The 14321-nt window shown below is 46.2% G+C and overlaps 1 protein-coding gene across 3 annotated transcripts in view; it reads left to right on the forward strand.

Annotated features, from left to right (window-relative positions):
* Positions 1–14321, forward strand: part of PRKAR2B (protein kinase cAMP-dependent type II regulatory subunit beta) — a 212989-nt gene that overhangs the window by 175586 nt on the left and 23082 nt on the right. For all 3 annotated transcript variants that reach the window (XM_063927057.1, XM_063927056.1, XM_063927058.1), the window contains exon 10: positions 5188–5253. In XM_063927057.1, the coding sequence (XP_063783127.1) occupies positions 5188–5253 (66 nt within the window). The remainder of the gene's footprint in view (positions 1–5187; positions 5254–14321) is intronic.

Genomic DNA, 14321 nt, shown 5'->3' on the forward strand with positions numbered 1-14321 from the left:
GGTGACTGAGAGGTGGAGCCAGTCAGTAGATTGCTTTGTATATTTAAACACTCTTCACAAACATTGCTCGTATCCTGACGAAAGAGTTCAAGTAAAAACTCTGAAACGTTGACTGACATCTTGGGAGTCTGGGTATTTTTGATAGACATCTAAGTGCCGCCCTAAGCTATATATATATATATATATACCACTCCAACTAAGAACGGCACTCAGGAGACTGTCAGCATATACAAAACTGTATTAGGTTCAAGTCAGATCGAACGTTTTCGGGGACACAGCCCCTTCCTCAGGACCACAGACAATGATACAGAACAAAGAACAAACACACACTTAAATACCGATATTGTTATTCACCTGTCCACGTTCATTCATCAGAGATCCCGGCGCCGGCTGTCTGCAATGACGCGCTTCCTGTGGAGACAGGAACAGTGTCCATGGCAACCGCTGGCGTGCGTTCCACATGACCAGAGTCCCTACCTCCCGGTCCAGCGCGACCTGCGCATGCCCGGCAGCCCGGGGCTCTAATAGAGTGACACAGGGATAAAAATAATTACAAAACACACATGAAAAGAATATACATATAAATAAAAAACAAAGTGCAGGTACATCTAAGTAATAATGATAATTTATCACCTTAGATATTAATCATAAGTACCTCTGGAGCATAAAGCCTATAGAAATCAAAAACCTTCAGTTTTGTGCAGTTTCTGAGTAGGTCTGAACTTACTCAGCTGATGCGGTCACTTCAACCTGTCCGGTCCCGGAATTGACGTCAGACACCTGCCCTGCAAACGCTTGGACACGCCTGCGTTTTTCCAACCACTGCCTGAAAACGGTCAGTTGACACCCATGAACGCCTTCTCCCTGTCAATCTTCTTGCAATCGGCTGTGCGAATGGATTCTTCGGTAAATCCATCACCCACCACTGATCCGGTTTGTACCCGTGTGACGCGCCTGCGTATTGCAGTTTTGCAGAGTTTTGACCTGATCGCAGCGCTGCAAAAAAAAGCTAGCGTGCGATCAGGTCGGAATGACTCCCTAAGACCATGATATGCAAAGAAGTATGTTTTGCAGTTTCATATATCCGTTGATAATTATATAGGCTGCTTGTATCCACCATATGGATCTACAAATCTACACCATGGGTTTTCAACCTGCGGCCCTCCAGCTGCTGTGGAACTACACATCCCAGCATGCTCTGCCTCAGTTTTCGCATGCCTTAATAGCAAAATGGTGGCAGGGCATGCTGGGATGTGTAGTTACACAGCAGCTAGAGGGCCACAGCTTGAAGACCCAAGATCTACACCTCCTCGTTAATTGGCATGATGACTCCTGTTGATCACTATACTCTTGTCTGGGCAGACCTTAATTTAACTATTTATCCTAGAGGGGAAAATTATTTAAAAAACATTCACATAATTTCTGGCCTCACAGTGATATGGGCATGTTAAGCTAATTACTTAATCATTTGTCCACTTTGAGATTGTTAATTAATTTCAGAACAGCAGTCAGTGTACTGGATTAATATTGCTGCAATCTACCTGAACTGTAGTACAGTCAAAGTTCTGCATAGACCAGTTACCAGTCAGCATGTTTGAAAAGGTTGATAGCAATTTTCCATTCTCACCTTTTCTTGCCTTAAAAAAAGCCCTGAAGCTACTGTGTCTAATGTACTCATTCACATTGCAGCTTTGGTTTCCTTTTTAGCTTTCATCCCTGTAGGCGTAAATAACCTAATTTATTCACCCACAGGCTTCTTTGTAACACACTCTATCTTCTATTGTAACATCTTGCTGCCTGTCTTGCTTGCCTACTGTTTGCCATTCATATTCAAAGCCTTCTCTGCAAACTGTATTTCATACAATTTAAACATAGACACATAGAATATGACAGTAGATAAGAACCTCTTGGCCCATCTAGTCTGCCCCTTTTTTACCTTTTGCTAACCTCAACTAGGGTGGCCAATCCCGGGCCTTTTTTTCAATCTGGGTATTGGGATTGAAAATGATCAATCCCGGCATACCCAGGATTGGTTTCTTTTCATTGTGTGTCATGCCTCCACCCCGCCCTGCCCAGCCCTGCCCACATACGTAACTCACCCTCATTCGAAAAAACAAAGGGGCTGGCCAATCCCGAAGTCGCTTCCAATCCTGGGATTGAATCCCGGAATTGGCCACCATAACCTCAACCCAATTTGATCCTTAGTTCTTTGTAAGGATATTCTTATGTCTATCCCATGCATGTTTAAATTGCTCTACTGTATGCGCGAGGACTTAAACTGCGATTGCATGTGATTGCAATCTAAGTCTCGGTCCCGTCATGGCGGCGTTTGGGGGTGTGGTCTGGACAACGGAGGCGGTCGGTCCACAGCAACTGCGTGACATCACACGCAGCTGCTGCGACCCAAAACATGACGGCCCTGCGCCTGCCGCTGCGAAGTCAGATAGATACCCTAAAAATGCGAGTACTTTGATGTTTAGCGAAGCGCTTGCATTTCAGCAGGGGAAAGACCCGGTATGCGGAGCGGCATTGCCCTGTGCTGGGTGGGCCCCCCCAGCATGCTAGAGAAAGGAGTGGTAGTTTTGCAATTTTTTCGCAAAACTAAAACTCAACCTGAATTAGGCTCATAGTTGTTAAATGTAAATCACAGACAGAATCTTTTTCTCAAATGGCGCAATCACATATATATGAATACAAAAAATCCTTACTCTATAGAATAATTTTATGTATAATAGGTGAATGTCCAATTCCTTTATATAAAACTTGTTCCTTTTCCATTTTGTATAGCAGTATTGACATCAAACATTAGGCATCTCCACAAACACATTACCAATAATGAGGCTCAATATCGCAAAAATAGAAGAAAAGGGAACATATAGTGCCTAATTCAGTAAGGATTGTAAATTCAGCTAATTAGCAGAATTTGCAATCCTTCTGTTCACATGCTGGGGGCCGTCTATTGCAGGGCAAGGATGGCCACCCCCCCCACCACATAGAAAATGCACAGGACGGGCGCTACGCATGCGCCCGCATCTTTTTCTAATTTTTCACTGCGATCCAACCTGTTTTAGCCCCATAGTGCAATAATGTCAGAAAAAAAGAACAAAGATCTATTTTGACATCACACTGACAATGTAAAACATTAATAAAAGCATATAACCACAAAGTCAAGGTGGGTTCACAAACGTTCTGTCATCACTCAGTTACCCTCCCAGGTGGAATAGCGATGAGGGTCCAGAGGCCCAGGACTCTTTATCCTCCTCTGGGTAGAGTGATTGCAGCAGCAATTTTCCGTATACCAGTCACCAGCTTAAAGGTTTTCGGACCTCAAGTCCTTCCTCAGAAGCATGGTGACTAAATCAACCAGGTCCAGTATTTATACCCATATAGATTAAAAACACATCCCAGGTGTGTGCTCCAGTGCCCTATATCCATAAAGAATTTCCGGTTCTGCCAGGGCGCCAAACTTCTTGCCGCGGCAAATGTTGGTACGCATATCAGGTTTCTGGTTCCGGCTAATGAGTCATTTCCCCCCATGGCAACAAAAGTATCACCCTCCCATGTAACAATCAATCATGGTACCTCTACCATGATTGATTGTTACATGAGAGGGTGATACTTTTGTTGTTCACAGAGATTAAAAGAAGAATCATCAGATGTCTATCTAGTCTGCGTTTGCTCTGGGACTTGTTCTGCAAAGCATAGAAGGATTTGTGCATACAGGAACAATTGGGACCAGAAGTGTAGCGAGGGTGGCTCCAGTGGAGCGCGAGCTCCGGGCTCTGGAAGAGTTAGAGGGCTCGATGCCGCCTGGCCCCTCCAACCTCTATACCGCGGACCGTTGTACAGGCAGCCGCAGGAGGAGGAGAAGCAAATGGGTGCACATTGACTCAGAGACTAGGCAGGAAACAGGGCAGGCCAGAGGCGACAGCAGGAGACACTGACAACCAGCATATGCTGGAACTCTGTCGTCCTCTTTATATGTGTCACTGTCTGCTTGTAGCTGTACAGCAGGATTAGTTCTGTCCAGCTACACCATTCTCTGCTCTGGCTGCTGCAGCACCTCTTGCTGCTGCAGCACCTCTCTCTGTTCCAGCTGCTGCAGCACCTCTCTCTGCATTAGAAGCTGCAGAGTAACATGTATAAGAGGCTCTACTGTGGTGTAACATGTATAAATGGCTCTACTGTGGCATAACGTGTATAAGGGGCTCTACTGTGGTGTAACATATATAAGCGGCTTTACTGTGGCATAACATGTATAAGTGGCTCTACTATGTTGTGTAACGTGTATAAGGGGCTCTACATAGTTAATGAGGTTGAAAAGGGGCGAAATGCCCATCGGGTTCAACCTGTATTCTGTAAAGTGTGGCGTAAAGTGTAACAGGGTTATTACTGTGGTTAGTGTAATATGAATAACGGACAATACTGTGCGGTGTATTTTGAATTGGTAATATTCTGTGGCCACGCCCCTTCACCTTGAATCCATACCTCTATATCTTTGTTGTGCTACTTCAGCATGCACTGTCCCTATTTTAAACATGGGGACGTCCAAAAGAAACTTTTGCCCTTAGATCCACAAGGTCTAGAACCGTCCCTGTCACCATTTTAGGATTTTAAAATATTTTTTCTTTTCAAATGTAACATGCACCCAATTCAGTACAGGAGAGGGGGTGCCGAAAGATACGCTTGCTCCGGGCACCATGGCACCTAGCTAAACTTCTGATTGGGACTATAGGAAATTAAACAGGGTGATATATATTTTTTATTGGGTGGTAGTTGAAAGTGCACCTTGAATCCTTTGAAATTATTGTTCACTATGTGGTGTACAAATGAGCATATTTATATAGGAAAGCGCTGTTGGTTTGCTTAGTTTTTCCACATTGTGCAATTTTGTGGAGTATTGGATGAATACTCCTATATGCAGCCTCTGCTGCATGTCCTATTTTAACTGCACATTATTTTAAGTATTTTTTTACTCGTTACATGTGAATGCAGACAGTATTTACCCTGCATGCAAAACAAATGAATGTATTTGCACCCCTTACATTGCAATAGTGTCTAGGGACAAAGCTACTCCTTTTTTTGGCATTGCTCCCAACTCAGAATCACTCCTTTAATGTGTGCCATACTCCTGTTTGTACCTTATTGCTGCATGAATCATTAATATTTATTTTATTCTTCTTACAGGGTGATGAAGCAGAGAGCTTTTTTATTGTAGAATCTGGTGAAGTAAAAATAACAATGAAAAGCAAGGTACGTTTGCTATTATTTGCAGAAATAACTTCCCTAATATATTATAGTGGAAATGTTGTCCCCTGTAAAGTTATCAGCTCTATGAGATGCTACGGTATATAAAACACTGCATTATATTGTCAAATATTTTAAAAGCATTAATATGTGCAGCATATTGGCTCTATGGGCCTAATTCAGTAAGGATTGCACATTCTGCTAAGTAGCAAAATTTGCAATCCTTTGGATCGCATGCTGGGGGCCGCCTATCGCAGGGCACGGCTACCCAGCATGCTACCCGCCACCTCCCCCCCTTTAACATGCTGAAATTGCGGTCGCACCGTAATCTCAGCATGATCGTAAAAAATGGGGTAATCCTCATGCCACCGCAGGAGGTCTGCCGCCATTTTTGTGATTGCAGGGGCTGCGTGTGATGTCACATAGCCGCCCCAATCATGCCCACCAGTTGCTCTGCCACCCCCCTGTCTTGAAGCTGCGCCCCCCACAATGCTCCGTCTCCGTGTTGCCGCCCAACCCCCCCTTCCTCCATGCACGCGCGAACGCCTCTGCCTGATTGACTGGCAGAGGCGATCTTATTTTCTGGACGGGCCCTGCGTATGCGTTCACAACCTCTTAGCATATTTTGCGATTGGATCGCGTATTGCGGTCCAACCTGAATCAGGCTCTATGTACAGTTATTAAATCATGTATAAAGAGTAATATTTTACACATTGCGCTATACTATATTTTTAATACGGTAAGATGCATGTATCACGTAAACAGGAACCTAAAGCACCTTCAAACTTTCTAACTCATGTGCAGTGGTCAGTGCTTCTCTCCCCTTCACTAAACCTTCTTTGATGTCAGTGCCTGTGCTCACATGCCATATCCAAGGTAAGATGTGTTTCCTGGGTCTGTGGCTGTATATGCAGAGCAGGATGCCAGTTGGGGAGTCTTTTGATTCATATGGTGTAAGACATATAGTGTAAGAAGTGTGGTTAAAAAAATCCAGTAGTATCTAAGAAGCTGCTGGATGCTGCTCCTTCTTGTAAGCGCCCATGTGAGAGGCTGCGAGAACCTTAAAAATACTGTGTGAGTGACATGCCAACCTAATCATTGGTGCCCTAATTGTAGCACCACCTATGTCAATTTTAAATTCTTCCTAATCATATCTTACATTTTATAGATGAGCTTGAACGCATTACTGTATGCCAAGAGACTATATGTACGTATACAGCTGTGTATAGTGGCTTTTAAGTGACTAAAAGCAATTCTGAGCCCTATATATAACAATTCCTTCACATTAAAGTATTGTGTTATAAAAACCTTATAACACTCTTCTTTCATGGGGAAAGAGTGATAAACACAAAGACGTGCAAAAGTAAACAAAGTTCATATCTTTGACATCACCAATCCACATGAGAACCATTATGGGAAAATAACTGCAGAGAGGAACAGCTGATCCTCATACTATATATTTATGTTCAAAATAACTGAAGAAACCATGGAAATATTATTACAAGAAGCTCTTAGGAAAACACAGTATTTAAATACCTCTCTGGGCATCCCAGGATCACAATTTGACAATGTCCTTACACAAAAATAAATCCCAGTTAAGTGCAGCCTGTGGGCTGCCTTTGAGGATTAAGGTCTATTTATGAAGCAGTGAAAAGTGTGGAGAAGTGAGCCTGTGGAGAAGTTGCCCATGGCAACCAATCAGCATTCAAGTAACATTTATAATTTGCATACTATACAGTTGTACGGAGCAGCTGATTGGTTGCCATGGGTAACTTCTCCACAGGCTCACTTCTCCACTCTTTTCACTGCTTCATGAATAGACCCCAAATTGAATAATAGGTCCGGGAATTTATCCTGGATTCTATATGTTAACACTCAATAACAGGCTAATTTACCTGTTAGAAAAAGGGCTTTAATTAAATTGCCCCAGGCGCTAAAGCCCGAGGCTATCACCTTTTTTCACACTGGGTTTAATTGAATTCTCCCCAAAGTTTAAGAAATATATTTCTCTATCGTCCTAAGTGGATGCTGGGGTTCCTGAAAGGACCATGGGGAATAGCGGCTCCGCAGGAGACAGGGCACAAAAGTAAAGCTTTTACAGGTCAGGTGGTGTGTACTGGCTCCTCCCCCCATGACCCTCCTCCAGACTCCAGTTAGATTTTTGTGCCCGGCCGAGAAGGGTGCAATTCTAGGTGGCTCTCATAAAGAGCTGCTTAGAGAGTTTAGCTTAGGTTTTTTATTTTACAGTGATTCCTGCTGGCAACAGGATCACTGCAACGAGGGACAGAGGGGAGAAGAAGTGAACTCACCTGCGTGCAGGATGGATTGGCTTCTTGGCTACTGGACATGAAGCTCCAGAGGGACGATCACAGGTACAGCCTGGATGGTCACCGGAGCCACGCCGCCGGCCCCCTCACAGATGCTGAAGCAAGAAGAGGTCCAGAATCGGCGGCTGAAGACTCCTGCAGTCTTCTTAAGGTAGCGCACAGCACTGCAGCTGTGCGCCATTTTCCTCTCAGCACACTTCACACGGCAGTCACTGAGGGTGCAGGGCGCTGGGGGGGGGCGCCCTGGGAGGCAAATGTAAACCTTTAAAAAGGCTAAAAATACCTCACATATAGCCCCAGAGGCTATATGGAGATATTTACCCCTGCCTAAATGTACTAAATAGCGGGAGACGAGCCCGCCGGAAAAGGGGCGGGGCCTATCTCCTCAGCACACGGCGCCATTTTCTGTCACAGCTCCGCTGGTCAGGAAGGCTCCCAGGTCTCTCCCCTGCACTGCACTACAGAAACAGGGTATAACAGAGAGGGGGGGCAAAATAAATGGCAATATATTAATATAAAAGCAGCTATAAGGGAGCACTTAATCATAAGGCTATCCCTGTCATATATAGCGCTTTTTGGTGTGTGCTGGCAGACTCTCCCTCTGTCTCCCCAAAGGGCTAGTGGGTCCTGTCTTCGTATAGAGCATTCCCTGTGTGTCTGCTGTGTGTCGGTACGTGTGTGTCGACATGTATGAGGACGTTATTGGTGTGGAGGCGGAGCAATTGCCAAATATGAGGATGTCACCTTCTAGGGGGTCGACACCAGAATGGATGCCTTATTTGTGGAATTACGGGATAGCGTCAACTCGCTTAAGCAGTCGTTTGCCGACATGAGGCGGCCGGACACTCACTTAGTGCCTGTCCAGGCGCCTCAAACACCGTCAGGGGCTGTAAAACGCCCCTTGCCTCAGTCGGTCGACACAGACCCAGACACAGGCACTGATTCCGGTAGTGAAGGTGACGAATCAACCGTATTTTCCAAAAGGGCCACACGTTATATGATTTTGGCAATAAAGGAGATGTTACATTTAGCTGATACTACAGGTACCACTAAACAGGGTATTATGTGGGGTGTGAAAAAACTACCAGTAGTTTTTACCGAATCAGAAGAATTAAATGACGTGTGTGATGAAGCGTGGGGTGCCCCGATAAAAAACTGCTAATTTCAAAGAAGTTATTGGCTTTATACCCTTTCCCGCCAGAGGTTAGGGAGCGCTGGGAAACACCTCCTAGGGTGGACAAAGCGCTAACACGCTTATCAAAACAAGTGGCGTTACCCTCTCCTGAGACGGCCGCACTTAAAGATCCATCAGATAGGAGGATGGAAAATATCCAAAAAGGTATATACACACATGCAGGTGTTATACTACGACCAGCTATTGCGACTGCCTGGATGTGCAGTGCTGGGGTAGTTTGGTCAGAGTCCCTGATCGAAAATATTGATACCCTGGACAGGGACAATATTTTACTGTCGTTAGAACAAATAAAGGATGCATTTCTTTATATGCGTGATGCACAGAGAGATATCTGCACACTGGCATCACGGGTAAGTGCTATGTCCATTTCGGCCAGAAGAGCTTTATGGACACGACAGTGGACAGGCGATGCGTAGAGGAGTTATTTGGGGTCGGTCTATCGGATTTGGTGGCCACGGCTACGGCCGGGAAATCCACCTTTCTACCTCAAGTCACTCCCCAACAGAAAAAGGCACCGACCTTTCAACCGCAGCCTTTTCGTTCCTTTAAAAATAAGAGAGCAAAGGGCTATTCATATCTGCCACGAGGCAGAGGACGAGGGAAGAGACAGCAACAGGCAGCTCCTTCCCAGGAACAGAAGCCCTCCCCGGCTTCTACAAAAGCCTCAGCATGACGCTGGGGCTTCGCAAGCGGACTCGGGGGCGGTAGGCGGTCGTCTCAAGAATTACAGCGCGCAGTGGGCTCACTCGCAGGTAAATCCCTGGATCCTGCAGATAATATCTCAGGGGTACAGGTTGAAATTAGAGACAGAGCCACCTCGCCGTTTCCTGAAGTCTGCTTTACCAACGTCCCCCTCAGAAAGGGAGACGGTTTTGGAAGCCATTCACAAGCTGTATTCTCAGCAGGTGATAGTCAAGGTACCTCTTCTACAACAAGGGAAGGGGTATTATTCCACTCTTTTTGTGGTACCGAAGCCGGATGGCTCGGTAAGGCCTATTCTAAATCTGAAGTCCTTGAACCTGTACATAAAGAAGTTCAAGTTCAAGATGGAGTCACTCAGAGCAGTGATAAGCGAACCTGGAAGAAGGGGACTTTATGGTATCCTTGGACATCAAGGATGCGTATCTCCACGTTCCAATTACCCCTCACACCAGGGGTACCTCAGGTTCGTTGTACAAAACTGTCACTATCAGTTTCAGACGCTGCCGTTTGGTTTGTCCACGGCACCTCGGGTCTTTACAAAGGTAATGGCCGAGATAATATTTCTTCTTCGAAGAAAAGGCGTATTAATTATCCCATACTTGGACGATCTCCTAATAAGGGCAAGGTCCAGAGAACAGCTAGAGATGGGTTTAGCACTATCTCAAGAGGTGCTAAAGCAGCACGGATGGATTCTGAATATTCCAAAATCCCAATTAATGCCGACAACTCGTCTGCTGTTCCTGGGGATGATTCTGGACACAGTTCAGAAAAGGTTTTTCTTCCCGAAGAAAAAGCCAAGGAGTTATCTGACCTGGTCAGGAACCTCCTAAAACCAGGAAAGGTGTCTGTACATCAATGCACAAGAGTCCTGGGAAAAAATGGTAGCTTCTTACGAAGCAATCCCTTTCGGCAGATTCCATGCAAAGGGATCTGTTGGACAAATGGTCAGGGTCGCATCTTCAGATGCACCTGCGGATAACCCTGTCGCCGAGGACAAGGGTATCCTTTCTGTGGTGGTTGCAGGAGGCTCATCTATTGGAGGGCCGCAGATTCGGCATGCAGGATTGGATCCTGGTGACCACGGGTGCCAGCCAGAGAGGCTGGGGAGCAGTCACACAGGGAAGAAATTTCCAGGGAGTGTGGTCGAGCCTGAAAAAGTCTCTTCACATAAGCATTCTGGAACTAAGAGCAATCTACAATGCTCTAAGCCAGGCGGAACCTCTGCTTCAAGGAAGACCGGTGTTGATCCAGTCGGACAACATCACGGCAGTCGCCCATGTAAACAGACAGGGCGGCACAAGAAGCAGGAGGGCAATGGCAGAAGCTGCCAGGATCCTTCGCTGGGCGGAGAATCACGTGATAGCACTGTCAGCAGTATTCATCCCGGGCGTGGACAACTGGGAAGCAGACTTCCTCAGCAGACACGACCTTCACCCGGGAGAGTGGAGACTTCATCCAGAAGTTTTCCACATGCTATTAAACCGTTGGGTAAAACCAATGGTGGACATGATGGCGTCTCGCCTCAACAAAACACTGGACAGGTATTGCGCCAGGTCAAGAGATCCGCAGGCAATAGCTGTGGACGCGCTGGTTACACCTTGGGTGTACCAGTCGGTATATGTGTTTCCTCCTCTGCCTCTCATACCAAAGGTATTGAGGATTATACGGCAAAGTGGAGTAAGACTAGTGGCTCCGGATTGGCCAAGAAGGACTTGGTACCCGGAACTTCAAGAGATGGTCACGGACGATCCGTGGCCTCTACTTCTGAGAAGGGACCTGCTTCAGCAGGGTACTTGTCTTTTTCAAGACTTACCGCGGCTGCGTTTGACGGCATGGCGTTTGAATGCCAGATCCTAAAAGGAAAAGGCATTCCAGAAGAAGTCATTCCTACCTTGATAAAGGCAAGGAAGGAAGTCACCGCGAAGCTTTATCGCCGTATTTGGCGAAAATATGTTGCGTGGTGCGAGCAGCGGAGTGCTCCGATGGAGGAATTTCAACTGGGTCGTTTTCCTACATTTCCTGCAATCAGGATTGTCTATGGGTCTCAAATTGGGATCTATTAAGGTTCAAATTTCGGCCCTATCAATTTTCTTCCAAAAAGAATTGGCCTCAGTCCCTGAGGTCCAGATTTTTATCACAGGAGTACTGCATATACAGCCTCCTGTGGTGCCTAAGGTGGCACCGTGGGATCTAAATGTAGTTTTAGATTTCCTCAAATCAAATTGGTTTGAACCACTAAAGAAGGTGGATTTGAAATATCTCACATGGAAAGTGACTATGTTACTGGCCCTGGCTTCGGCCGGGAGAGTATCTGAACTGGCGGCTTTGTTTTATAAAAGCCCTTATTTAATTTTCCATTCGACATAGGGCAGAGCTGCGGACGCGTCCGCATTTTCTCCCTAAGGTGGTATCAGCGTTTCACCTGAACCAGCCTATTGTAGTGCCTGCGGCTACAGACGACTTGAAGGACTCCAAGTTGTTGGACGTTGTCAGAGCCTTAAAAATATACATTTAAAGGACGGCTGGAGTCAGAAAATCTGACTCGCTGTTTATACTGTATGCACCCAACAAGTTGGGTGCACCTGCTTCTAAGCAGTCGATTGCTCGTTGGATTTGTAACAAAATTCAACTTGTACATTCTGTGGCAGGCCTGCCACAGCCTAAATCTGTTAAGGCCCATTCCGCAAGGAAGGTGGGCTCATCTTGGGCGGCTGCCCGAGGGGTCTCGGCATTACTACTCTGCCGAGCAGCTACGTGGTCAGGGGAGAACACGTTTGTAAATTTTTACAAATTTGATACCCTGGCAAAGGAGGACCTGGAGTTCTCTCATTCGGTGCTGCAGAGTCATCCGCACTCTCCCGCCCGTTTGGGAGCTTTGGTATAATCCCCATGGTCCTTTCAGGAACCCCAGCATCCACTTAGGACGATAGAGAAAATAAGAATTTACTTACCGATAATTCTATTTCTCGGAGTCCGTAGTGGATGCTGGGCGCCCATCCCAAGTGCGGATTATCTGCAATACTTGTACATAGTTATTGTTAACTAATTCGGGTTATTGTTCAGGAAGCCATCTTTCAGAGGCTCCTCTGTTATCATACTGTTAACTGGGTTTAGATCACAAGTTGTACGGTGTGATTGGTGTGGCTGGTATGAGTCTTACCCGGGATTCAAAATCCTCCCTTATTGTGTACGCTCGTCCGGGCACAGTACCTAACTGGAGTCTGGAGGAGGGTCATGGGGGGAGGAGCCAGTACACACCACCTGACCTGTAAAAGCTTTACTTTTGTGCCCTGTCTCCTGCGGAGCCGCTATTCCCCATGGTCCTTTCAGGAACCCCAGCATCCACTACGGACTCCGAGAAATAGAATTATCGGTAAGTAAATTCTTATTTTCATTATTACCCAAAAATTGCACAAAAAAAGTCAAAACCATGATGTGCAGATGGAATAAAAGTCAAAAGGAGGAGTGGTTTACTTCACTTCACCCTAAACGACTCCACACCAGAGGCATGTGATCCGTGCTCGCAGAGGTCCGGACCCTAACTGCAGAGTATCTGGTTATAGAAGGGGCAGTGGAGATAGAGGGTGACAACCCAAAGTCTGTGTTTGCAAGGTAGAGAATAGAAAGATATACTCCACAGATTTGTGCAAGGGTTAGTTTCTAATTTGATGGGCCTGGCAACCTCATGCCCATGTGAAGTGTGACTATGTCCTTCAGACAGACACCTGTTGTCTTGCCTCCGATGCTTCATTCTTCTTTTTCTGGCTATTTTTCATTGTCAAATGTATCAGAGATGTTATGAAGGTGTTCTAGGTTATTTTGGAGAACTGTTGAGCTAGAAACTGTGGTTTTCTGCAGATGAAACAGAACTGATCAGGAGATATTTTCTCTAAAATGTTGTTGTTTGATAATTTTACTAAAGCCACACTAAGGGGGTTAGCGATGCGACCGCAGTAACCCTGTCGGCGGTGCCAGTGCACACGCGCAGGTACTGTCCTGCACGGGTGCGGCCGCTGAATGCGTTCGGCTTGCAGTGGGTGCGAACACCTCTACCTGATTGACAGGCAGAGGTGTTCGTGGAGGGGAGGTGGCGATGGAACATTGCGGGGGCGGCACGTCGAAAACAGAAGCGGGTCAGCTGTCTTTTCAGAGCTGCTGCATGATGTCACATGCAACCGCTCTGATCTAATAAATGACGGCGGACCTCCTGCATACGCAGCCTAGCTGCAGATGCAGAGGCTCATCCACAGTTGCTGTGACCGCAATTAAATTGTATCCGCAGCCGCTGGGCAGGTCATTCTGCATACTGGGTGGCCTTGCCCTTCAATGGGTTGTCCCCGGCATGCAAAAGAAAGTATTGCAGATTCTTTTTAGCAGAATCTGCAATCCGTACTAAATAACCCCCTAAATTGCTACTTTGCCATTTTTAAGCTCTTAATCTTGTTTTTCTCATACGTCCTAGAGGATGCTGGGGTTCACTTCAGTACCATGGGGTATAGATGGTTCCGCAGGAGCCATGGGCACTTTAAGACTTTTTCAGAGTGTGAACTGGCTCCTCCCTCTATGCCCCTCCTCCAGACCTCAGTTTAGAAAATGTGCCCAGGCAGACTGGTCGCACTCTAGTGGAGCTCTACTGAGTTTCACTAAAAGATTTTATGTTAGGTTTTTTATTTTCAGGGAGACTGCTGGCAACAGTCTCCCTGCTTCGTGGGACCTAGGGGGAAGAAGTAGGAACCAACTTCCTAAAGAGTTTCATGGCTCTGCTTCTGCTGACAGGACACCATTAGCTCTTGAAGGGTACTGAACAGTAGCTGCGGCTATGCGCTCACTGCCACAGCATGCCCTCGGGT

Source organism: Pseudophryne corroboree, chromosome 6 (genome assembly GCF_028390025.1).
Source record: "Pseudophryne corroboree isolate aPseCor3 chromosome 6, aPseCor3.hap2, whole genome shotgun sequence".
NCBI classification, from domain to species: domain Eukaryota; kingdom Metazoa; phylum Chordata; class Amphibia; order Anura; family Myobatrachidae; genus Pseudophryne; species Pseudophryne corroboree.